This window comes from Rhineura floridana, chromosome 9 (genome assembly GCF_030035675.1).
Source record: "Rhineura floridana isolate rRhiFlo1 chromosome 9, rRhiFlo1.hap2, whole genome shotgun sequence".
Lineage (NCBI taxonomy): Eukaryota > Metazoa > Chordata > Lepidosauria > Squamata > Rhineuridae > Rhineura > Rhineura floridana.
The window spans coordinates 32634397-32661658 of record NC_084488.1 but is presented as its reverse complement, the minus strand read 5'-3'; the positions used below and the strand labels follow the sequence as shown (position 1 = coordinate 32661658).

At 40.7% G+C, this 27262-nt stretch overlaps 1 protein-coding gene across 1 annotated transcript in view; it reads left to right on the top strand.

Annotated features, from left to right (window-relative positions):
- LONRF1 (LON peptidase N-terminal domain and ring finger 1) overlaps positions 1-24073 on the top strand; it is a 33430-nt gene extending 9357 nt beyond the window's left edge. The window contains exons 3-12 of the mRNA XM_061583074.1: positions 8431-8553; positions 9297-9452; positions 10634-10874; positions 11256-11352; positions 12426-12540; positions 14405-14526; positions 20208-20366; positions 20447-20609; positions 21831-21983; positions 22756-24073. Of these exons, the coding sequence (XP_061439058.1) occupies positions 8431-8553; positions 9297-9452; positions 10634-10874; positions 11256-11352; positions 12426-12540; positions 14405-14526; positions 20208-20366; positions 20447-20609; positions 21831-21983; positions 22756-22908 (1482 nt within the window). The 3' untranslated portion in view covers positions 22909-24073. The remainder of the gene's footprint in view (positions 1-8430; positions 8554-9296; positions 9453-10633; positions 10875-11255; positions 11353-12425; positions 12541-14404; positions 14527-20207; positions 20367-20446; positions 20610-21830; positions 21984-22755) is intronic.
- The last annotated feature ends 3189 nt before the right edge of the window (positions 24074-27262 follow it).

Below are 27262 nucleotides of genomic sequence, written 5' to 3'. Positions count from 1 at the left end.
GCCCCCTCTGTGGCCGTGCACTTAGCCATCTGCCAGTGTATCCTACCCCCTCTGTGGTCGTACACTGTGCCAGTTCGGGTCTTTACATCCTGCCCCCTCTGTGGCCATGTACTGCACCCAAGTTAATATAAGATGGCAGAACAGCCAGGCATGTCGCAATCAGCCAATATGATGCCAGATCAGCCAGGCATGTCACAAACAGCCCAGCCGCAACACTCTAAGGCGACTAAGCCTAAGCATGTTAAAGCAATGGCTAAGACAAAACATCTTTCAAGCCATAGCAAACCAAAGCGGCCATGCTATGCCTCTGTGCCAACCCCCACCACTACCACAGCAACTCAGGCACACATAAGCGATATACTTCATTCCCCTGCTGCTTCCTCTGACGAGGAAGATTTTGCTGGCTTCCACACTCAGCCTTCGCCTAACCAGCCTCCCTCCGTTTTACCGTCCCAAACATCTGCTCCAATAGCCACTCAGGCACAAACATCTACCACAACTGGGCTGCTGCCGTCCCCTGATTTCCTCTTCCAACTTCAAGCCATGCTGGCATTTTTCACCCAAATGCAGTCACCACCACAAGTTCCTGCCATACCCCAACTCAACATGGACCAACGTGCGTGTCATGAAGCTCATCCTTCCTGTTCACCTAACCCCTTTGATGTAGCCAGAGGCAGATGTATTGACGAAGCCTCGTATGCGGAGGAGTCAACCTTCACTGACCACGTTGAAGGAGATGACTGGAGCGATTATTCAGATCATGAGGAGGATACATCGTATCGCTTGTTTAATGCTTCAGACTATCAGTCCCTGGCACGCAGGGTAGTTAATACCCTTGGTCTCCAGACTGTGCCTTCAACTTCCTCCACCCCAGCCATCAAAGGGGCCAAGGTTCTCAAATCCCCTGCACCTACTGAACGTTACATCCCGGTGCCGGACCCGATTGCCGAATTGGCCTCTGAAGAATGGGCTCACCCATTCCATTCTCGCCGCTTCAAAAACCTGGCTGACAGGTTTTACGCCCTAGCTCCGGACTTTGCCACCAAGTTAGATGTCCCTGGCATAGATGAACCAATCGCTCGCCTCGTTTCACGTTCTCTCTTGCCCAGGGAAGGGGAATCCCAACTAAAGGACACTACTGAGCGACGAATAGACTTCGCCCTCCGCAAAAATCACGAGGCCACTGCCCTCTCCATGCGTGCCTCCGCTTCGGCCTCCATTTTCTCCAGAGCAGCTATGATGTGGCTGGATGATCTTCTAGAGGACCCTGATCCTGTCGCCCTCAGAAGGTCACTGGTAAAGTTGCGTAAGACAGCAGCTTTTGTGGCTGATGCCACCTTGGACGCCACTCAATTGGGGGCACGAGCCATGACGGCTCAGATAGTCGCTCGACGGACCCTCTGGCTTCGCCACTGGCAAGCTGATTCAGCGGCCAGAATGAATCTGTCCAGGGCTCCTTACTCCGGATCGTTACTCTTCGGCGAGGACGCTCTAAAGGCAGTGCTGGTTGATCCCAAAGACACCCACAAACCGGTTCTGGCCACTGTCCAGAACATCGACCACAGGCCTCTCAGGCGATCTCCTTCCTTCCGTACTAACCAGCCTTTTCAAGGAACGCGGCCAGGAGGACGAGGCCGCAACTTCAGATCCTATGACCCCAATTCATTCAGGGGCTCCTGGAACCGAGGCTTCCAGGGCAGAGACCTACGGCTGGCTTGTCAACTTCGACAAAAGCCATCTCCAACCAACCCAACGCCTACTACATCTAGGGGCAATGTTGGACACCCTGCAGGCAATGGTATTCCTCGCTCCAGATCGCATCACTGCCATCACAAGCATCGCAAGGTCCCTGATGCAACAAACATCAGCAGACGTCATGCTTCTAGCCAGGGCGCTCGGAATGTTCATTTCTACAATCCATATTGTGCCATGGGCTCGAGCCCACACTCGGCATCTTCAATGGACTCTACTGCCCTTTCAACAGGACATTGCCAGCTCCAACCATCGCAAAGTTCGCTTGACCCCCGCGCTGCGCCTATCATTCCGCTGGTGGACGAGGTCCCAACACCTCTCCAAGGGCACGCCGTTCAGAGAACCACACAGAACTGTTGTAACCACAGATGCCAGCCTCATCGGCTGGGGAGCCCACTGCAACTCCCAGTACGTTCAGGGGGTTTCGTCCACCACAGAGCAGACTCAAAGCACCAACTGGCTGGAGCTAAAGGCTGTACATTTAGCTCTACTTCATTTTCAGTCTCTGTTCCCTTTGGACCATGTCCTCATTCGAACGGACAACATGTGTGTAAAATCACATTTGAACAGACAGGGGGCACCAGGTCTCGTCCTCTGCAGGACCTAGCCTCCCTCATCTTTGTCTGGGCAGAACGTCATCTACAATCCCTGAAAGCAGAACATCTCAGAGGGATTTGGAATGTGACAGCAAACTGGCTCAGCAGACAACAGGTTTTTCCGGGGGAATGGAATCTTCACCCAGCCATTTTCCATCGTCTTCAGAGTCGGTTCGGCGAATTCTCAATCGACCTGTTTGCCTCCAGTCGCAATTGCAAGCTTCCCAGGTACTTTGCCCAATACCTGGATTCAACAACGGAAGCAATGGATGCTCTGACAATACCGTGGCCAGACGGTCTCTTGTACGCCTTTCCTCCCATACCATTGTTAGCCAAAACCTTGAGGAAGGCGCGAACCGAGAGGGCACAGCTGGTTCTGATAGCACCATTTTGGCCACGCCGACCGTGGTTCTCAGATCTTCTGGCAATGTCAATGATGGATCCTTGGACACTTCCAGTCAGGCCAGACCTTCTATCCCAGGGTCCAGTATGGCACCAGGACTCTACTTGGCTCAATCTAACAGTGTGGCGTTTGAACGGGGACATTTGAGGTCAGCTGGCCTGTCTGACGCTGTGATTGATATTATTTTGGCCTCAAGAAGACCATCTACCACTCGTATTTATCAACATACTTGGGTGGCTTTCTCCAAGTGGTGCCAGTTCCACCACCACGATCCATACCAGGCCACCATGCAACAGGTGCTGCAATATCTCCATAGCGGCTTCATGATGGGACTTCGACCCAACACTGTACGTCGACATGCGTCCACTCTGTCGTCCATTCTCTCAGTGTCCTCTCCTGGAGCTCCTATTTCCTCACATCCGTTCATCAAACGTTTTTTGAAGGGAGTCGCCCTACGCTCTCCGGCTGTTGTGCATCGGTTTCCCTCATGGAGTTTGCCGAAAGTTCTGCAGGCTTTGCAACGCCCTCCGTTTGAACCCATCAGGACTGTGCCCCTACGTATGCTGTCCTTCAAGGTCTTGTTCCTGATCGCAATCACATCTGCCAGACGCGTTTCGGAGTTGGGCGCATTGTCTTCTGGTCGACACCTCTGCGTCTTCCATAAGGACTCTGTTGTGCTGAAGACTGATCCTTCCTTCTGTCCCAAGGTTGATTTGGTTTTTCATTGCAACCAGGACATTGTTTTGCCTTCCTTTTGCCCGAATCCTACCCATCCTCTCGAGAAGGCTTGGCATTCGTTAGATGTCCGGAGGGCTCTCAAGACCTACCTGTCTAGGACCCAAGAGATTCGACGAACGGAGTCTCTGTTTGTATCCTTTCATCCAAGGTCTATGGGACATAAAGTATCCAATTCTACCTTATTCCGTTGGTTAAGGGCATGTATTACTTTAGCATATGAGTCTCTGAAGCTGTCAATTCCAGCTAGTATAACGGCTCATTCTACCAGGTCAGCTGCCACTTCGGCTGCTTTTGCCACTAATGCTCCTGTTGCCGATATTTGTAGGGCTGCAGTCTGGTCTACCCCACACTCGTTTATAAGGCATTATAAAATTGATCGCTATGCCTCTGCTGACGCTTCTTTTGGCAGACGAGTGTTGCAACAGGTTCTTAATGACGATTAACACGTGGGTGGTCCCTCCCTGTATGGGCTGCTCTGGTACAGCCCGCTGTGATGGCCGGACTCATAGGGAAAATGGACCATTGGTCTCACCTGAAGGGTGATTTTCCTATGAGTACGGACATCACGACCCTCCCAGTTGGAGGATGACTATATATTTTCTAATGTGTTATATATTACTGTTACGCTATTATATTTAAATTTAAGAGTGAAGTCAAGACTTCTAGTTCGGTTATACCGCTATGTTGGAGTCATGTTACTATGCATGGTACTATTGTGTTATTTTCCTGCTGCCAGGCCTGTTGGCCTTGTTCTTGTATTTTTAGATATTTCTCCTTAGACTCGCTGCAAATGAACTGGAGAGTGGAAGGGGCCTGACGCCCCTAGTCTTGACTTCAAAGACATTCTTGCCTTCGCACGATAGGTGGAGCTAATACCCGCTGTGATGTCCGTACTCATAGGAAAATCACCCTTCAGGTGAGACCAATGGTCCATTTTCAACCTTTTCAGACACAGGCCCAAATCTACCTTTAGCCCAGGTATGCATTGAGAACCTATTTCTTAATTTTTAAAGATTTTTTAAAAATTAATATAGTATATTTTTAATATGTTTGTATAGTGGTAGTGCTCTGTTGTAACTGCCTTGGAACAGGACACAACCCACTACTGATCCCACTAATTGAATCTGAATGGTTTAGAAAGGCTATTATGAAATGTGATGCTTCATTGATGTGGCAAAAAATGCCCCAAAAGGGGATGGAGTGTTTCAGCAATTCTCTTCTAGCAGAAACCCTGTTTTAATTGTAACTGTGATTACAAGCATCGTCATGCAGAAGCTGGAAAGCTTTGTCTAGAGACAAGTGGCAAGGATATATTGAAGCTTGGTTACAAACATATCAAATCAAGGGTTCAATGATCCCTCCAACCCCCAGTTTTACAACAGAATTGGTTGGCTTAAAGATGGGGCTATGGTGTGAGAATACTAAGTGAACAAAGTTAATTTTGGGTTAGCTTATGCATGATTCCCCCCCCCGTTTTGCTTAAATAAGAGAATATAAACTCCATTCACACTGCTTGAAATAAATCAACTTGGCATGGTGCAAACAGATGCTTTTCACCAATAGCTCCATGTGATACACACCAAATTCCAAAAGCATACAAGTCAAGGAAGAAAGTGCTGAAACAAGAAGTAAATGGAACAGTGAGCATTAACACCTGAAGTTATGCAATGAGGCACAATGACAGAAACTCTTCTGCAAGAATTAAAGGATCATAAGAAAAGATGGAACTCTGTGCTATTTATTCTTGTTCGTTTTATGTTATGCTAGAAGTAGTGATAGTAGAATACACAGGATGTTTCCTCTTATGATCCTTTAATTCTTTCAGAAGAGTTTTTTCTGTCATTGTGCCTCATTGCATAACTTCAGGTGTTAATGCTCACTGTTAAAACTGTTACCGTATATTCCGGCGTATAAGACGACTGGGCGTATAAGACGACCCCCAACTTTTCCAGTTAAAATATAGAGTTTGGGATATACTCGCCGTATAAGACTACCCCTGCTTATGACGTGCAGGTACTTAGCAGGAAAACTGTCACTTATAAACTTATAAATATTAATATTTGGATTGTCCGGTTGTTTTGTTTTTGTGCCTAGGAATTACCACCAAAAACTGGGGAAAGATGTGAGAAATCTTTTTTTTAAAAGCAACATTAAATGCCTAGACTCTAGTTTCCAACACTATGGAGTATTTATTGATTGATTAAGAGAATTTATATCCTGCCCTTTCGCTGTTAAAAACAGAGCTCAGCACAGCTTACAAATATAGTAAAAACAATAAAAATACACAATCAGAGAAAAACAAGCCAAAATGTTAGGAAAAGGAGTCTTTCACACCACATGCTCAGTTCTAAATACTGTTGCAGCAAGTTTTACAAGTTCCTCCAGTATTCCACTGGTGCAGGCACTCAGACATTCAAAGTACTGTATGTTTCTTAGGTTTTCTAAAAGCAGACCTTTGCTTAACTCAAAATTTCTTCTCCCTTTGATAACCACATCTACACAGGTTCCACCTCCATACTCAAAATGAAACTGAGCCTGGAAGTGTACAACAACCCCACACATACCTTGCTAATTCGATTATCAGTGCCAGGATGTCTGTCTTATCGACTACTCTCCTGCTCCCCCCCCCCACACACACCGGGCATCATGAAAGACCCAGTCCTGGGCTCAGAAAGAAAATAAATATCTGGTCCTCTTCAAAGTATTGATAAGCCTCTTGTTTTAATTGAAATAATAATTATAAATTCTTGTTCTTATCACTAATGGGAGTTAATTATCTTGCATATGCTGCTGTTGCTTCTATGGCTGTAATGGAGTGAGGTTAAAGATAAGTGAAATGCAAATAGGAAAAAAAATACAGAAGGCAGTAACACTTTCCTAAATGTAATACCATACCAACCACAACAAGATTCCTATAAGGCAAAAAACTAAGCATCTCACAACCAGTCAGGATTCCTAACCAAAAACCAAAAATATGATAAATGAAGAAATATTTATATAAGCATAACTATCAAATATATTTATTATTTACACAAACTGTAAAGATATTTATAGTGCAATCCTAAATTTATTTATTCAGAAGCAAGTCCCAGCGTATTCAATGGGGCTTACTCAAACAGGAACAGAAATGCAACCTCAAGTGATAAGCAACTTCATTCACACAACCCAAAATTCCGAATCATGCCACTTTACACTGTTTTGCAACTGTTTATACTTGTTTTTATGGTTATTGGATTTTAAATGGCTTTATTTCTTGTTGTGAGCTGCCTTGGTTTCCAACCCTACCTCACAGGGGTGTTGGAAAGACTCCATACACACACGCACACACTGCAGATGTATAAATACATACAGCCCATATAATAGTTTATTGTCAAACCAATTGGTCATTGCAGAAAAATCAGTATTAGTTTTTTAAAAATCAGTATTAGTTTCCTACAGAATAAAAACTGCAATACCTAAGTAAGCCCTGCCTACTTGCTTTAAAATAGGACTGGGGGGGGGGCAGAAAGAGAACACAAACACAATTCTTTTTTACATTCACTCCAAAGTCCCATTGATTTTCAGCACATTCATAATCATGTCTACTCAAAAGTAATTCCTACTGAATTCAATAGGATTTACTCTGGACATATGGGATTAGCACTGTTTTTACCTCCAAAAGCAACTATTGGGAAGGTTTTCAAAACACTGCCCAGGATCTGACTCCTACACACAACAGGGGGGAAAACTGAAATGTATATACCTACCCAATTTATGAGATTTTCAGATAAACAGGAGGGGAAACCACCATTTTCTGGCCTCGCAATGAAGTTTTGCAGACACTGCCACCAAACAAACACTTCACTGATTGGCTGAAATCCTGAACGGGCGGGGTTAAAGCTACGAAGTGCTATACAGTAGTTTAAAAAAAGATTTAACCGGGGGGGGGTGCCTGACGTTTTTATATATATCTTGAGAACCGCACCACCTAGAAACTTCATTTTTTTTTAAATAAAGCTGAGAATCCGGACCACCTAAGGGGCTAGCCGGGCGCCGGGTGGCATGCTTAGAATCCGGGTAAAACCCGGCTAGCCGGGCAATATGGCAACCCTAATAAGACGACACCCAGCGTATAAGACGACCCCCGACTTTGGAGAAGATTTTCCAGGGTTAAAAAGTCGTCTTATACGCTGGAATATACGGTAGTTCTGTTGTGTGTTCTATTGGTTTCACTGAGCCTTTCCTCTAAAGCAGCTTGTAAGAAGGCTAGGACTGGGGAGGGCAGCTGTGAGTGAAGTAGACAGGGTCCACAAATGCAAAGATGGATCACTGAACAATAAAGTCAGGATCATTCAGACCATGGTATTCCCGATCACTATGTATGGATGTGAAAGATGGACAGTGAAAAAAGCGGATAAGAGAAAAATCAACTCATTTGAAATGTGATGTTGGAGGAGAGCTTTGCAGATACCATGGACTGCAAAAAAGACAAATAATTGGATGTGAGAACAAATTAAACCAGAACTATCACTAGGAGCTAAAATGATAAAACTGAGGTTATCATGCTTTGGGCACATCACGAGAAGACATGATTCATTAGAAAAGATAATAATGCTGGGGAAAACAAAAGAGTAGAAAAAGAGGAAGGTCAAACAAGAGATGGATTGATTCCATAAAGGAAGCCACAGGCCTGAACTTACAAGATCTGAACAGGGTGGTTCATGACAGATGCTGTTGGAGGTCGCTGACTCATAGGGTCGCCATAAGTCGCAGTCAACTTGGAGGCACATAACAACAACAAAGATCCCAGCCAGATAATGCAGTACTATAAACCACAGCTTAGCTGTAGGAAGCAAAAATTCCATTGAACAGAGTGGAGGTGACTTCTGAGTAAACATGCTTAGGATCAGATATCTTTCTGTGATACAAACCTATTAATTATCATTAAAATACCCTTTTCAGGTCTACTTTCGAAAAGCAAAAATACTTCATAATGGTGGCTCGGTAGATGATGCCTTACCGCTCTTTCTTCACTGCCTAGCCCTTGATGAAGAATTTCTTCCAGCAAAACTAGAAGTAGAAAAGGTACTTCTAAATTAAAGTGATGTTTAATTACTGCTTTCAATTTTAACACTTTTTCAAAATGTATTTACTTGATGTGAGGAGAAAGTTCATCTAGAAAGCAAAACCTGGGTTACAATTTTCACAGATCTGATGCTTGGTAAACTACTTAAAATGTTCAGCTGGCTAAGGAGGCATGATTTTCAAAGACTGTCGTATTCAAAATAGTTATTGAAGTTAACATTTCTTAAACAGAGTAGAGAATTGCATAAGGAGGATGCTAGGTGAGAGCTAATGGGATTCAATGAGAGGAAAAGATTGAGAATTTTTAGGGATTTAGCCTAACAGGATTGGACGGAATGATGGATCAGCTACTGTAACAGCATTGAGTGGATTAGGACTTTATTGGTTCTCACTTCTAACTGTAAGTGGCTCTGAGAACTGCTTGGCTGAAAAGCAGGTAATAAATATAATCAAACATTAACAGTTAGCACTCCAAAATACAAATGTGGTACCTATTTGCAAAGCAGTAGAGTTAAGATCAGGAGAAATAAACAAGATTGAGACTTCTGTGTTTAGTGTGAGAGTTGGGACCAAAGTTGATGTTTGAGTAAATCTAGAATAGTTAATGTCTAAATGCTGGAATGATATTGAATAATCAAATTAATGTCACTATCTTGTATCAGATAATTAGAGGAAGACTGGGAAGGTTGGACTTAATAAGTAAATTTAGTAATAGTTGGCTTATTCCTTAAAAAATTTCACAGATGCTGTGTGATTTGCTGTCACCAGAAAATGTGAGAGAGAGTCTGAAGGAATCTACTTTGAATTCTCTGAATTCTTCACATGTTCAAAGTAAACCATTTATACACGGTTCTGAAATGGAAGAGTCTTATGATAATTTACAGCTCAGTTCACAGCCAGTAAGTAATGGGTAGTTTTGACACATGATATTTCAAATGTTGTTATGCACTTAGGATTCAGATATATAGTCTGGCATGCTCTTTTGTTTCATCTTATTCCTTCTAGTTAGATGTCAATGTTGAAATTTCAGGGATGTGGAAAGAATCTAGTACAGTGTTCAGCAGTGGGGTGGGAAGAGAGAATAAATTAAGCTGTGGGTTACCAACCTGGCCCCATGGGTACCATGGCACCTGTGAAGGCCTTCATTAACACCCAAAGCCAGGGCCCCCAGACTCTCAACTTTCGTTTTTTTTTAAAAAAGTACATCTCTAGCCCTCCTAGAAAGAAAAAAAGTGCACTAAAGAGGAGGGGGAAACAAGCTCTTTAGGATCCTAGGAATTCCTATTGCTTCCTGTGTCCAAGCAACTCACTTATCAGTCACAGCTCTGACTTTACTTCTTGGCTGAAAAACACTGACAAGTTGAAGCAGCCAGCTGTCTCATTTCACAGAAATCACTTAGAAGGGTACCTGCACATTTTGCGTCATAACTTGCTTTCTAGGAAGGCTAGATTCTTCAGAAAAGAAAGAAAGCCCAAGGTCTGGGATGCCAATGAAGGCCTTTGCAGGTGCCAGATTGGCAACCTGCACTTTAAAAATAAACACTTTCCCCTGAGTGTGTGCTGTTGCCTCTTCTCTCTCAATCAAATTGTTCAGTAATGCAAGTTACATGGAGCAATTTAGATTCAGAAATTTTAAGTTTGCATGAGTCCTGCTTTCCAAACAGTTCCTTAGGGGCTCCTGAGGTTCTGCTTTACTGCTGTAGAATACTATGCAAGATTGTAACCTTTAGGATAATGGTTTTCATACTCTCAGGCTTACATTCACATACTGGAAGTGGTGGCATAGTAAGCTCCTGTGTGCTCTTTCATAACAGAAAGACTGGAAGTATAATTTTAGAAGTCCAGAATTATGGCTAGTATTCACTTAAGACCAGACATTCTTATTTCATGCATTAATGATGTGAAATGTGAAGTAATCCATAGAATTTTCAAATTACCCTTATGTCAAGAAACCTGCCTATCCTGAATAACCAGGAGGGTTTACCTGAGAAATTGTGAAGCTGCTGGTGGATACTGTTGCCAGTTTATCTGAAATTTGATAAAGATTCTATTTCTCCCCTTATTGTCTCTCTTTTGGCAGGATTTAGAAGTGCAACAGGTTCCATCAGAGCCTGTTGGAAGAAACCTGCATCGTGCAAAGTCTGCCCATTCTCTTAACTCAACAGGAAAAAATGCTAAAGATGATGGATTAAAAAGGGTTTCTTCTGAACCTCTGCTTTCCAGCCAAGATAAAGGTGCTTTATTAAAAAGGAAGTTGTCCCTTTCAGAGCAAGATGTTACAGTTAGTGAAGATGGAAGGAATAAACATAAAAAACAAGGAGGTAAATATATAGTAATGCATATTCTCTGATCAATTCAATATTTCATGCTTTGATAATGTCCCACATGTTATAGAAGCCCAACCTGCCTCAAACAGAAGTTGGGCATTTAATCACCTGTCCCCTGCTGTGGAACACTCTTCCAGCAAAGATTTGGCAGGCATCCTTTCTTACGACTTTCAGGCATCTCTTGAAGATTTGTTTTGTGCCAACAGGCCTATGCAGCTGTTTAAAATGTTTCTTAAATAGTCACTCATTTTAGTGATTGTTTTGTGTTGCTTTTAAATGTTTTTATGTTGCCGTACACTGTCCTGATGTTTTTGTGAGAGGGCGCTATATATATACTTTTATTCATAAATAAATATCCTGGGTTTTTTTGTTTAGAAACTGCAAAAAGGGATGCTGCCTTTCCATTCAATTATGGACCAGTTCCACAGGACTTAATTGATGCATCAGACTTTGAGTGTTCATTGTGTATGAGGTAATACAGCAGTTTCTTTAATCAGTATTTTTCTTACGGCCCTTTTGATCTTAGTCTTGGATCTTTTATTTGTCTTTGGGCAGCTTTTATGTTAAGATTATTGTCCTGAAGCCGTTCTGTGTGAAAATTGCTCCATCCTGTTCAGGGAATAAAAATAACATTGTAAGTGTCGCTCTGTGTGTGCAGGTTTTGTTGCGTAGATAGTATCTGTGTCAGTGATGCACTCTTGGCTAGTGCCAGTGAGCGAACTCTCATGTTGGTACACGTGGTGGGCTTACAAATATAATTTTTCTCCTGGTATAGAGTACCACATACAGATTTCAGGAGCCATAATGTATGAATTGGTTCATAGATATGAGAAGGGAATAATTGTAAGAGAGTTAGTGTTGAACAAAATGGCCTCCTAATATTGCCAGAAGTACAGTTTTTGAAAATTTTGGTCTAGCTTTAGTAGTAAGAACTCAAGTGTGATTAACAAAATCTACCTAAATAGTCAGTGTACTGGTTCTATGCAATTGGTTTTCATCTGACTGTTCAAGACACAGCTCTTGAGAGATGAGTATTGAAAGTTGCTCCATATTGAAAATTGTGCTTCAATACGTCGGCTACACAGACATTTTAGAGAAGCCTCTCTTGGATGAATAAGAAACATGCATTGTCATCACTAATGCTAAATGTCTCCTAGAAGGCATAGTAGATCTTTTTTATCTTTTAATCATTATAAGCCTAAAATAGCTAAGTGGCTACAGTGCTTAAAAGATAAAATAGGTCCTAAGAGGGTGATTAAGGAAAACCTTGCCAAATGTCTTAATGTGGTCCTTGAATATAGTAAGGGGGGGTAGGAAATAAATGGATGCCAAGGAAATGGTGTTGAAGAGTATTCTGCTGTATCCTAAATGAACTCCTTCTGAGAAACTGCTGGTGCGAAGTTCAAAAAGGAGAAGTTGCTCTATGTAACTATTGACTAATAAATATTAAAGATCATTTTGTTCTGGTTTGCTTTAATTTGCATCTTTTTGATGTCTGTCACTAAAGTGACTGTAGCATGATTAACTTGTTGAAATTTTTTTCAGGCTTTTTTTTCATCCTGTCACAACACCCTGTGGCCATACTTTCTGTAAGAATTGTTTAGAACGCTGTTTAGATCATACTCCTCAGTGTCCTCTATGTAAAGAAAGCTTAAAAGAGGTAATATTTTCAATGTACAACATTGTTGTCTTGCAAAACAAGGATTTGTGATAAGGAACATCTACCATTAAATGAAGTTTAGTGAGTTCAAATTGTGAGTTGAATCCAAAATCTAGAAATTTGGTGGAAACCAAGTCAGTTATTGTCCTGATGTTTTCCTCTGTGTGTGGAAATGGGTATGGCCAATATTCCAGTTTCAGAAGCTTCTTTTTGTTCAAAATATCATAAGTAAGAATTTGAACTCCTACTCTTTCAAGAAATTTTAATCTATTCATCTTAAATTTGCATATTCATAAAGTCAAAGGTGCTCAAGACAAATACATTTTGGGACACAAAGCTGCTACACTCAGTGTTGGCAAGAACATGAGAAATTGCATTGAAACATCATTGGCATCTAATGCCAAGTAGGTGCTATAAATTAATGTTCAGGTTTTCTCTAAATGTTGGAGGGGTTGCAATTCTACTTATATTCTGCAATTTATACACGTGGTGGTCTTGCAATAAAGAGTTAAAATTCAGCTCCCTTTTTTAAGGTAATAAGTTGTGTCACTCAACAGGAAGTACTTTGTAATCCACAGTTGGGTTTATTGTCTTTTTTTGTAAATGAACAAAAAGTTTGATGTACAAATAATTGATTTCGTTCTTGTTATTCGCCACACAAGAGCTAATAGTGCACTACTGGAAAACTTTAGACACCTTATCTCTAGACTCTTGGTTGTAAGAAGTTTGGTGAATTGTGCTGATGGAAAAATTGACAAAATACTTGAAAGCTCTGAATGAACATTGTATGGATGATTATTTTATTGAAATATGGTTTAAATGTTTTGAATATGTTAAAGAACATAGGCTGCATTCTCCTACAGTGCATGGGCATATGTGTGTGATCTTGGGTTGAAATAGGGTGGGTTGGAGGGTTTTGAGGGGAGGTAGGTTAATTTTGCATCTTTGAATCTTACTATCTACAATTGAAATTAGCATAATTATAAAGAATACATTTTATTAAACATAAATATTAAGTGAGCATGTGTTGTAACATGCAGTTTATATTTTTATTAGTAAACTGCCTTGACTTTGATTTTCTTAGGCAGAATATAAATAGAAACATTAATACATCCCTCTATGCACGGATATCAGTTGCCAGAGAGAACAGCATTCTGTTTCTATCAGAAGCCAGCTAGCTGCTTTTGAGTGTTTGATTTTAAAAATGTATTGCTCACTTTTTTGATAAAACTTGTCCTTCCCCAGTAATAAACACAAAGCTTGATCAGTGTGGTCATCCACTCCAAATGTGTGGTAGCTTATGTTCCAACAATGACAGCCAACAATCACACACAGAATAAGCTGCTGCTGCCTCTCTCCTCAGCCTCTCTACAGAAATGGCATTGAAGGAAAATAAAATTGTATTTCAACAGCCAAGGGGATCAGCAGAGCCATGTTACTTTGGGCTGGGCTGGCCAAAATGCAGAGCCAGGAGGAAACAACAAAAGTGTGCACTGGGAGGCTTATGCTCCAAACAGATTTGCACTTGGGGGGTCGGGAAGTTATTGGGCCAAATTTTTAATTGTAGAATAACGTTTCAGTTGATTGGATTGACAGATCTATCATGTTTCAGCCCTTATAAAAGTCCTGTTGGAAGAAAGTTTCAGGGTGTTGTAGAAGTAGATGATGATGATGATAATCCGTTACAAACTGAAATGGTATTCAAGAGAAACAGCTGGTATTCAGCCCAAGATTGCTATACCACCCTGTTTGCTGCTTGATGTTTTGGAATTGAACTGCACTGGTATGAAAAAATATTTTGGATTAGTTAGCATCTTTGTAGTAAATAAAATCTTAATTCATTATAGTTTATTTTTACTTATAGTATCTGGCAAGCAGAAAATATAGGATTACACAGTTGCTGGAAGAACTCATAGTAAAGTATTTGCCTGCTGAGCTGTCTGAGAGAAAAAGAATTAATGACGAAGAAACAGCTGAATACTCAAAGTAAGTTTATAAACTGATTTGTTAACACAAATTTAGGAACAAGTACAAAACTTTTATAGTTGTACCTGTTTTTTTTTATCATTAATTTTTTATTCAAAGTTTCAAAAAAAACCAAAGCAAAACAAAACAAATTAATAACTAATACAATAAAATAAAATGTTGACTTCCGATTTGTCGCAGATCAGTTATAGGTCTATAATATATAACAAACCTGTCTCTGAATGTATTACAAAATCACTTTCCTCCAGTAGTTATCTTAATTAATCATCAAATCTCATTAACATCACTTTATTCTTTCCGCAAAAAGTCAAAGAGAGGTTTCCACTCCTTGAGAAATATATCCATCGATTTTTCTCCAAATAAACATGTCGATTAATCCATCTCATCAAGTCTGCTAGGTCCACTAGTTTTAATAGCCATTCTTCCATTATCAGTGTTAATTTCATCTTCCATCCTTGCATCCATAATAATCTTGCTGTCATAGTCATAGTCATATAATAAGAGTCTGATGGGAATTTCCTTCCTCACAAATATTTCCTTGCCATCAATTCTGAATGTGTTACTGAAATGTTGTTGTAAAAGTCATATCTCTGTTCCTGTTTTTTACGAAATGCACTAGCACATCTCTTGAGAGTTTTTCCATTGTCACATATCTGTAATTAATTCTATAGATTTTCTCTATTTCAAACTCCATCACATCATTCCAGTCCAGAGATTTTTTTGAAACATTGATAGCTTTATCTCTGATATCTTCATCAGTTTCTTCAGGGACAATGCTGAATTCCAAACAGTAATCTTTATCTCTAAGGTCCATAAACTCCAAATCTTTTTCCAGTTCCACATTTGATATATCTGTTCCAATCTCCAGGACTTGCATCTTCCCTTTAATTTTTCTTTCTTCTTCTATTGGTTGTCTAGTTATATCTTTGATCTCATCAACCTCCTCTCTCATAAAATCCCCTATTTCTTTCAGCTCCTGCTTCATTTTGCCAAATTCAATTTTCATCTCTTGCTTGCCATGTCTCAGTTCCTGCCTCGCCATCTCAATCTCATCCATTATTTTCTGAAACATATTTACTTCCAGGGTCTCAGCCACTCTCTTAATCGTCATTTTTAAAATCAAGAAGAAAAAAACCACTTCAATTTCCAATATAGCACTATTCCCTAGCAAAGAGCAATTTATTTCTTTTTCCAGCAACAAAGGAGTTAATATTCCAAACCTAATGACATCATAATGTAGACAGCACAAACTGCCTTATCTCTTATGTGTCCAAGAATGCAAAACAAATTTAGTTCACAGCATCCAAATAGTTAGTGGCATAAAGAACAAGCAGATTCGTCAAAATGAAGTAGACCAGAAAAAATAGTCCCAGACGTATAATACTCAAAAGTTCATATAAATAAAAAATTTTCTCCTCAGATCAGATGCCTCTCATCCGCTTGTATCTTTATAATGCTCAATTCCAGGCCAGCTTTTTGCAATAAAAACGAAGATAAGCTATTTCGATTTCCTTCCGCCTTAATTCCGTGTATAAGAGAGAAAAGTTATAACTCACCCAGGGATTCTTTACTGCTGATTCTTTTAACAAATCTCTTTTACTGCAACAATTTAAGCCAAATGATAAGGATAGACAGAAGAATGCTTGCCTGTTATCTGTTTTTCTTTGAAGAAAAGAAAAACGTCTCGCTTAATCAGTTTGAGCTTGCTTGAAATTCCTAGCTCCGTCCGACGTTGCTGGCTGGTCCTTCGTTCCTAATGAATTCAAGTCCCCCAACAAACACAACGAAGCTTGTGGATGATCTCTTCGTTTCTCCCTTGCCTGGGAGAAATTTTACCAGTAAAAAAAACCTTTTGGCTGGTTTTAAAACTGAAAAAGCTTCCTCTGAGACGAGAGCTCGTCTCAGAGGCAGGCACAAGCAAAGCAATCCTTCCCGGAAGTCCAGTTGTACCTGTTTTTGAACAGCTTTCTTTCGTCAACCAACTTTTTAGTTACCTGGTTTTTCAAAGTATAGTCTCGCATTATACTGTGAAGGAATCCTGTCTATTTGAATTAAGCTTGAATAGATGTTGTGTAATCTGTTCTGACATTTGTATTGTAATGTACATTGTAATGCATTTGATGTAAAATGTTTTCTCTGTGGTCTGGTATTTAAAGACACTATTCAATCCAATAGTTCTCCTCAACCCATGATGCTGCCACCATTCAGTCTTGCTTATTTCCTCTGAACCCATAACTTACCAGTAACCCAGTACCTGTGGGGTATAAGCATGGAAAAAAGCCAGTCAGAGACAGATATTCACTAATAGGCAAAAAACCTTGTGGTGCTCCTGGTCAGTCGTAAGGCGAATCAGGGAATAGGGATACAGCCTGTGCTGGATGGGGTTACACTCCCCCTGAAGACACAGGTTCGCAGTTTGGGTGTGCTCCTGGACTCAGCGTTAAATTTGGAGTCCCAGGTTTCTGCAGTGGCCAGGAGTGCTTTTGCACAATTAAGATTAGTGCGCCAACTGCGCCCGTTCCTTGAGCTGTCTGATCTGGCCACGGTGACACATGCCTTAGTTACATTCCGTTTAGATTACTGTAACGCGCTCTACGTGGGGCTGCCTCTGAAGACTGTTCGGAAACTTCAGTTGGTACAACGTGCTGCAACCAGAATGCTAACTGGGGCTGGTTACAGGGACCGTACTACGCCCCTGTTAAAAAAGCTCCACTGGTTGCCAGTCTGTTTCCGGACACAATTCAAAGTGCTGGTGTTGACCTATAAAGCCCTATACGGCTTAGGTCCAGGCTATTTATCAGACCATATCTCCCTGTATGAGCCTGCCTGGGCCCTGAGATCCTCAGGAGAGGCCCTTCTCTCAATACCCACATCTTCTCAAGTACGACTAGTGGGGACGCGTGAGAGGGCCTTCTCAGTGGCTGCCCCTAGGCTTTGGAATTCCCTTCCTAGGGAGGTAAGAATGACCCCCTCTTTGCAGTCCTTCCGCCGACAAGCAAAGACCTTCCTATTCCAACAAGCCTTTGGAATTGAAGGCTAAGGATAGGGTGTGAAGGGTGCTGCATTGCTAATGTCTATTATATCATTTTTAAACTAGTTTGAACTTTTTTAGCTATATGTGTGTATGGTTTTAATATTGGAAATAGTTTAATCTTATTTTAATGTAGACTTTGTATGTTTTTAATTATATGTATTTTTTATCTGGAAGCCGCCATGAGTTCCAGTTTTGGAAAAATGGCGGGGTATAAATAAAGGTAATAATAATAATAATAATTTAAGAACATATCTATAGCCAATGGATATTTCTATCAAACATTTAAAAGCAGGGAAATTGGGCCGCTATAGTGAATGCACCAGGGGAGCAGGAGACCTGACCTCCTCTCAGATACTGTACTGCCCTACAAATTTGTCAAAACGCAAAGACAATTTGGGTTGATCTTTCACAGTCCAATCCACTTGCTGTGTAGCTTGGAATAATTTGGTAACATGTGCCTCTGAGCATATCATGAGTGGTGGCAATACCTGCCATCTCCAAAGATGGAGAATTACATGTTTGTATGTTTGCTGGTGTTTTTCTTACTTTGCTTCTTTTCTGTGTTACTACTGTTTCTACAGACAATCTAACCTAGAAAATTATATTTCTCTCATTATTCATCTAGAAATCTGTGTCAAATTTATTTTTATTAATTTTGAAACTTTTTTATTGGTCAATGTCATATGATGGTGAAAACAACCTTTTGTGTTTCAGACTGGAGGTTATGCTCTATTTTTATTTTTTAGAACAGTTGAATCTGAAACCACAATTTGATGTAAACTCAGACTTATTACAATATGTTGCTACTTAAGCAATCACTCTAGCTGTTGGAAAAAGCAAACTTGGCCTGCCCAAGATGCATGTTTCCAGCCTGCTATGCTTAAACTACTCCACTTAAGGAAAGGTGGGCATGGTCAATTAAAAACATAGAGCACACCTAGAATTTTGCTAGAATATATTTCACCTGCCACTGTTTTATCTTGTGCAAACTGAGACACTCCTCATGTCCATTGGAAACTATTCTGCAGAACAGTCAGTGCCATCTATTCCACAATTATGTTTGGAGCTTTTTTTTAGTGTTGCAATGCATTGCTGTACTTCACATATTCACAGAAACAAATGCAAAAGAAAATGATTTACTATAGGAAACTTCACTATAATTGCAAAGTAAATCAAACATATTTAAGGTGACTATCTGAACTATACCAACTGTTTTAATATTGTTGCTTCCTCCCTGCTAAAACAAGATCAGCATAGCACGTCTTGTTTCTGTTCTTTGGGCTGATTGCAGATATTGCCACCATTCGCCATATGCTCAGAGGCACATGTTACCAAATTATTCCAAGCTACACAGGAAGTGGAGTGGACTGTGGAAGACCAACCCAAATCGTGTTTGCTTTTGACAAATTTGTAGGGCAGTACAATACCTCAGAGAGGAGGTCATGTCGCCTGCTTCCCTGGTGCATTCACTATAGCCGCCCAATTTCCCTGCTTTTTAACATTTGATAGAAATATCTGTTGGCTATAGGTATGTTCTTAAACTGCAAGGGTTTTTTTGCCTATTCATGAATTTCTCTGCTCTTTAATCTGGGAGGTAAGAAATGGGATCCTGTGCAAGGTTGCTGAGAATTGATTGACCATTTGCATACATTGAGTTCAGTGGGATTTACTCCTGTGCAATCATGGTTAGGATAGGTAAAACTGACCATGTGGGAGGGGGAGGAAGGGGGAGGGGGAGGAAGGGATTGGAAGGGGATGGGGAAGGGGCAAGAGGGAGGAGGAGGGGAGGGCAGGTTTGATCATTTATATGCTTTTTAAGTTCAGTGGGATGTACTCCTGTGCAATCATGCTTAGGATAGGTGAAACTGACTTGAGGAGGGAGGAGGAGGGGAGGAAATTGGATGAGTGGGCACTGGGCTGACTATAGTATACAGGCACTCAATGCTGAGATAGAGACTTATTCATAGGATTTGATGGACTTGATGGCCATGTAGCAATTTGAACCTGGCTTCCCTGTATCTTAGGTCTGCACCACCAATGATGGTGACAGACTTTGTCTTTTTAAATACAGATCTACTCCAATTATGTATAATGCAAGGACTGAGGGCCTAATTTTAAGATTAAAAGGTTGGATTAAACTTGGAGATGCAGTCTCCTGTTTCTTTAGCTCCTTGTTGTCTATACTCTGCTGTCACTTTTCTTACAGCCAGACTTGCTTCCTCTATTGGAATCTAGCTGAGGGAGGAAAACATTTTATGGGAAGGATCTTACACACCCTCCCCACACACTTTCCTTTTGAAATTATATTCTACCCCTGTATTTATACATGGCTGGTGTGTGACCACATAAATTTTTTTTAAAAAAATTGCTATTGAATAGTACATTGGTTAAGAATTGCAACAAAAACAAATGGGGAAATTTTTTTTCCTGCTAATTGAATATTCACATTCCATTAAGACAACTTAAAAGACAAGTAGAATTAGGCTTTTAAAAAATCTTCGATCTTCAGATGGTAAGCCTAGTTTTGTAAGAGATGAAAGGAGTGTATGTAAAAACAACGACCTGGTATTTACTTGTAGCAAAAGGGAGCTATTGGGGAAATGTGGGTTTTAAAAATACTAATATATTTCTTATATTTTGACTTCAGCTTGACCAAGAATGTTCCAATTTTTGTTTGCACCATGGCCTACCCAACTGTGCCTTGTCCCCTCCATGTGTTTGAGCCAAGATACCGACTGATGATTCGAAGGAGTATAGAAACAGGGACAAAACAATTTGGAATGTGTATCAGTGACCCTAAAAATGGGTATGTGTGTATTTCACAATTTTTAAAAAATACAAAAAGGTGTTTCTAAGGTGGTGTTGACACAGTACCCCTTTTTCTAGTTTTGCAGATTATGGCTGCATGCTGTACATTAGAAATCTTGACTATCTGCCAGATGGACGGTCTGTTGTTGATACAGTTGGATTAAAGAGATTCAGAGTTCTGCAAAGAGGGATGAAGGATGGTTATTGCACTGCAGACATTGAGTATCTGGAAGATACAAAGGTACTGAGATTTCACTTTCTCTTGCTGCTTAGAAAAGATGCATTGTTACCCCTTGAAACTAATTTGCATATAAAGCATGTGCATATAATATTCCTTTGCTAATGTATTCAAAAGGAGGGAAAACATACTTTTTATGATGGATGGTAAGAGATTTGAATTCCAGAGTTTAAGTGAAGACTTGATTTAACTAAGCAGTGCAAACTATTTAGGGAACCATTGTTTGGAAGACATGCTCCCTCCCCTATTTTTTTTTCTTCTCTACTGCTATGAGGTTGACTCTAGCTCCAGAAGAATTGAGCTGAATGTACAGTCCAACCAATTTCTATCTTAATGTTAAAGGGAGGACACAAAAAATGGGACAGGTGATTTTACCATTTGAGTACTCTTGGGATGTATACTACTTGCCCCAAGAGAATAAAGTAAGAAGGAGTTTTGTAAAACCACCATTTTAAGCATGTGTGTTGAAGGTTATATTTTTAGGTCACATTAAATGTGTGTTAAAATACTGTTGAGCCATTAGAACGTCTGCCTTGAACTTGCTGTTTAGGTATAGTTTCATGCAGGCAGACCCTCCGCATTTGGAGAGATGCCTCTGACATTAATAGGTATTGAGCTTTTATGAGAACTTTATGTATTGCAATGTGAAAACTTGGATATATTTAGACAATTTTCCAAAGTATGGTTTTGAAGAATCGAGAATGGCTCACAGCTTCAAGCACTTCCCATTACATTTTGTACACAACTTAATGCATTATTTTCTGCTCTGTTTTCCAGTTGGCCATTTTACCCAAAAAAGCAACCTATGACTTCAGCTTTCCCTTCCAAACTAGGATTGCAAACTACTGTTTGATCTTGGTTTGGGAGGCCTCTGAAACCATAACTTGTTTTGAATATAACGGCTGGCTTGGATTGATTAAATCAAGAAGAAATTTATGAAGATATTAGGAAAGAGGATTGAGCTAGTAGCTTATTCCCAATCCTCCAAACCATGGCTTGAACAATTGTCTGTCTGAATCCAGCTTGTATATGTGACCTATTTGCTGCTGGTGGCAGTATTTTGGTAAACTGCTTTGACACTTAATTTCCCCCCTCCTCTTTAAGATGGACTACACTCAGATTAATAATTTTTCTTTTTGTATGCAACATAAGCCATGACCATGGTTACAATTATACAGCTTAATTGCCTTATTGTATTGTGACTATGCTGCACTTCATTCACAGGTTGAAGATGAAGGTGAGATGAAGAAACTCGGAGAGCTCCATAAATTTGTATATAGCCAGGCTTGCAGTTGGTTCCAAAGCTTAAGAAACAAATTTCGTAGCCAGATACTTCAGCACTTTGGTCCAATGCCAGAGAGGGAAGGAAACATACAGGTATTCTGAGGCTATATAGTATCTATTTTAGTAGTCCTTGTCAGCAGCAGTAAGAAGACTGGTATAGGAACTGATGTGACAGCAGTAATGGTGAGGCAAAAAACAGACAGCAGCAAAAAGATGGAGAGGCAAGCCTTAAGCTCATGACAACTAAGGTTTATTGTTGAAGAACTGTAAAAACCCTAGTGTGTGTGTTACACGTGTGGTTGTCTGAGGCGATGAAATCTGTCTTTGGAAAAGTCTGCTCTTGAAAACTTTTCTCCAGGATATTCTTCTACTCACATTTAAAGAATAAATCTTCCTCAACGCTATTTTGAGGCTCAACTCTTTCCATGGCATTATGTAACAGAGCCCAGGAAGCTGCATGATCATAGTGGGATGGGTGAGTGCTGTCGATGTGGGCAGATGCATGCTTTGCATTGTCAAGCGAGCAGCGAAGGTGTATTTGGGCAAGGACAGGGCTTTGTTAGACCCTTTGAGCTATCCAGGTCATTTCAACTAGAACATCTGATGGATATTAAGGTCTAGAATATTGCTGGAAAGCTGTGTGTCTAGTCTAGCTAATAATAAACTCTTCAGGTTTGTTTTTTTTTAAAAACATCTCATTTTATCTTGAAGTCTAGCTTTCCGGAACTGGTGGTTGGATCAATGATAACAAAGAGAGAAAAGGCAAAAATGTGTTTTTAGATCTAGAAAATCTGTTCATTTAACACTTGTGTTTTAATCCCTTCGTTACAATTATTACATTCTATTTTTTGTTCCTTATGTTTAGGAAATGGCTAATGGACCTGCTTGGTGCTGGTGGCTTCTAGCTGTCCTCCCTGTGGACCCTAGATATCAGCTGTCTGTGCTGTCTATGAGATCTTTGAAAGAACGACTGATAAAAATTCAAGATATATTGACGTATTTCTCTAGAGACCAGTAAAAATGACTAACTGTCTGGAACTTACTAAAACAGTACCCTAGTCTAGCTGTAACTACAGCTGGAGTTCTTGCAGCATTTGCACTTCTAGCGCTGGTTTGAGAACTATATCAGAACTGCTTTTGTTATTTTTCTCTGTTAATGAGTTCTGCACATGGATCACTTCAACTTGAAGGATACCACTAAAACTGCACACAGAAAAATTCAATCCAGCATCAAACTATATGGGAAAGTTGTACTCTATTTGCACTATATACAAATGAGAATGTATCATCCTGTGATTTGCGTATTTCCACGGATTAGTTGGAAAGTGCAGGATTTAAAACTGTCCAAGTTTACAATTTTAATGATGCATTCAGTGTCTTGCAAATCACACTTTGCCTCAGATGCAGCACTCTGTTGCTATTTGCACAAATATTTAAAATGTAGTATTGAATGTTGCTATAAAAAAACTGTTCTGTGAGTGTCTTAACTATAAATATGGCTCAAATTAATTTTCTTGCATACTTTCTTAATAAAACTGATTGTTTGAATTGGAGCCATGTTAAAGAACAATTGAAAAATAGTTTGGGCAAGAAGCTATTGCAACTGTGAACATATTACCTATAACTGTGCATTGTGAGAGACTGGGGTTAGACACAGATGACTACTAGAAGACTCTTTGGAGTGGTTGATTTGAGCACTTAAGGAGTGTCTCCAGTACGTGGCACAAATATGGCTTAATGCACTAACCACTGAATACAGCAGTGATTCCTAAATTTATCCAATATTGGCCAGGCAAGCTAGCAGATTTGAAAATACGGTGTGAATCTTGGCTCCGTGAATCTTGGCTCCATGAATCTGCTGTGGCTCACCCAATACTCTTGCAGACAACTGATGTGAAAGTTTGGGAACTACTGAAGCACTGTTATAAAAGTCAAGGGTTTATCTAGTTTTTGAAAGGTCAAAAACATTTGGTGCAAATAGGACTTCCATGCCTTATTCATATCAATTACACTGCAATGCAAAGGTTAGCACTCTGCTTGCCAATAGGTACTTTTTGTAGTTTTCAGTTTGTGAATGTCTGACTTGTATGTGAAATCATTTTGTAAAAAAACTTTTCAAATCTTGCTCTTGCTAATATTTAATTTTCAATAAACCTAAAGCTTATATTTTTTTTAACTTAAAACCATTTTTTGTCTGCATTGGGAGCTTTTTATTTAGCACCTCTGCCTGGAGTATAGTGGCCAGTAATCTGAATTACTATAGTGGGTCCTCCTATTAGAGGAGGTTAACTTGATTATATGGATGTTAGTAGTGGCCTGTCTATATATAGCTTGGCTATATTTTCTTATCTGCCCCACATTCGAAAAAGTATTTGGAATGGGAATGGAGCAGCTAAGTTTTTGGATCTATTGTTGGTAGCACTTGATAATGTTGTACCTCTTCCTGTGTAAGCCCAAATCACTAGTTAGAGGCATAGTACACTATGTTGAAATAGTAAGGCCACATTTGTACACAGCTTTCCTGTGAACTGGGAGTCTTGGAACTACTTGAGTGCTATACAAAGGACATGCTGACAGGAGGACATGCTTGATGTTGATGTGATGATTGTGAAAGCTGCACTGGAATAGGTTACCCTTAACTTTCCTGGATGCTTCTGCTATGAGCAGGTTCTAAGAACAATTCTTGGAGCAACTGATACAGCACCATTTGGCATAATACGTATGGTTTCTGGTCAACCTTTTTGCTGCAAGGAGCTTGACGGATAAATTTGGGCTTGTTTCAGCAAACGGAGTCATGTTAATATTATGCCTCTGCTTATTTTTGGAACAACTCAGAGATAGCCTAAGTAGAACATGATTATTTTATGCTTTTACCAGTCCTGATGGGTTCAAGTGCTCTAATTATGGAAGCTAAGAGGGCCTATCCAAAAAAGGGGGACTTCCACAAACTTCACAATCTTACCTGGATTGTTGTCACAACTGATGCTAGCCTCGGGAAGGGGCATTTTTATGGAAGGATGTTCAGGAGTGTGAAACAATCATGAGTTGGTTCACAGCATAAACTAGTGAGAGCTGCAAGCAATCTTCCTCACCCTTCAGGCTTTTGTTGCCTTCTATTTTTCTTTTTTTGGCCATGTCTTAGTCCATAAAGAAAATATGACAGCAAAGGCACACCTGAAAGGGTAGAAGACGGGCATGTTCAGTGTTTGGGCAGAGGCCAATCTCCTTAAAGGCACAGTATAGCAAAGGCACAGCAAACGGTTCTCCCAAGAGAATAGTTTCTTTTTCCAGTTTTCAGTCAGATTCAACAGGTGTGGGAGATGCAGTTCTCAATCCCTTAACTTTCTCAAACAACCATAAGACATACACCTGGTTCATTTACAGATTTCTGGATGAAGCAGTACAGGGCTATGACACTAAATCTCCAGTGCCCAAAAAATGTCTTCCCACCAGCCCTGTTGATTCACAAGGTATCTGAGGAAGGTGAGACCTGGTGCCCTCCTGGCTCTCTTTTTGGCCCAGGAGGCCTTGACTTGCTGGCCTCTTTCCAGGGTCTGTGGTGCCTCCTTTTAGTCCAGGACCTTCTGACCCAGAGGAATATATTGGATCTAGACTCAGCCTGGCAGAGACAGGCCACTTGGCAGTTGAGCGGCAATTCTTGCTTTGGCTTTCCCCAAGACCGCTTATGCATCTGTGTGTGAATTAGAATTAATACATTTGTAAAGCTTTTTTTTTTAAGATGTTTTAATATGTTTTTAAGGATGTTTTGTTTTAATATATTTTCAATTTTTTATGATGTTTTAGAGTGTTTTTCGTGCTTTTGTTTGCCACCCTGGGCTCCTACTGTGAGGAAGGGTGGGATATAAATAAATAATCTCAAGGACTCGGGTGTAATAGCCTAAAATGGCAAACCTCTGCTCTTTCCTCTGTTTTGAATGTTAAAAGGCCATTGGCCTTTGGGCATCTATCCAAAGATTTGAGGGGCTTTTCTCATTCATAGCTTCCTGATGTGGAGAGCCTTCATGTTGTTCTGAAAGCACTCTTTGAACCCCTCAAGCTTTTGCTGCTTAAATTTTTGGTTGTTACAATGTTGGATTGTCTCTGAACTTGCCATCTTGTCAGTGACGAATAATCAGTGTTTCTTTAGTAAGGAAGCAGTTATTCTTTGCCCAGATCCTTCTTTTCTCCATAAAGTAAACTCTTGGTTCCACAGGTCTCAAAGTCTGCTTTTGCTATCCTGCATGGGCACAGCATAGACTAAACATTTGTGTGGTCTGAACGATTTACCTGTAGGATCGTTTTTCTGCCAATCTGATCCTTTTCCTTTCAATATTTCCTCCCTATGTTGGATTAATTGTGACTGATTGGCTGAATGGATACATCTGTGATTCACCAAAGTGTATGAGTGCTTTTCTCCTTTTAGATTTGAACATTTATGGCCATTCTACTAGGGTGCCAGCATATTCCCCCTGGAAGCCATTTGCAGAGTTGGTACCTGGGCCTCAGCCAGTACTCTCGCTAGACATTACAAAAGTGACCATTATGGCTTAGCAGAGGCTTCCTTTGGTTAGCAAGGACTCTTGCAATACTAAGGGCAGCCACCTCTCGGATCCTTCTCCAGTTTAGTTTAGGCAAGTTCAGCTGTTTCCTGGGTAACTTGTGCATGTGCCCCCAGAACCAGAACATTGGTCGCTTACATAACCAGGAGCATGGAGGAGACATCCAGTTTGTATGGACTGGGCTCATACCTGCTTTGTGCCTCTTGTTTTGTACAGAAGTGCTTTGCTTCCTGCTCTTTAGCATAGTGCTGATTGATGCAATCCTGTTGGCATGGTGGGGTTGCTATCATCCGTACATTTCATCTCCCTTACCAGAATACCAGTCCACACTGTGTCTGGGTTCGAGAGATTGTTCAGACTGTTGGGCCAGAGAAACAGTGAGTGTACCACTCACCCCGCTGCGTTACAACCTCCCTGACTTAGCTGGCAGAGGTAATTTCAGATGTGGTGTTGGAGAACCTTTGTAGTGTTGGGGACTTCAATATCCATGCTAAGGCTCCCTCAAATGGGCCAGCCTGGGCCTTCATGGCCTCTGTGATAACCATGGGGCTGTCTCGATACATCACTGGCCCGACACATGTAGCCAGAGCTAACCTTGACCTGGTTTTTGTGGCAGGATGGTTTGGTAATGCTCGGTTGATTGTGGGGCTCATTGTGAACACATTGTCATGGATGGATAATTCTCTGATGATGCTTGGACTGAATACGGCTACCTCGTGCTGCAGGGGTGGGGGCCTATTGAGATGGTCTGCCCTTGGAGACTTACAGAATCTGAGGGATTCCTGATGGCTCTGGGAGATTTTCCGCCTGACA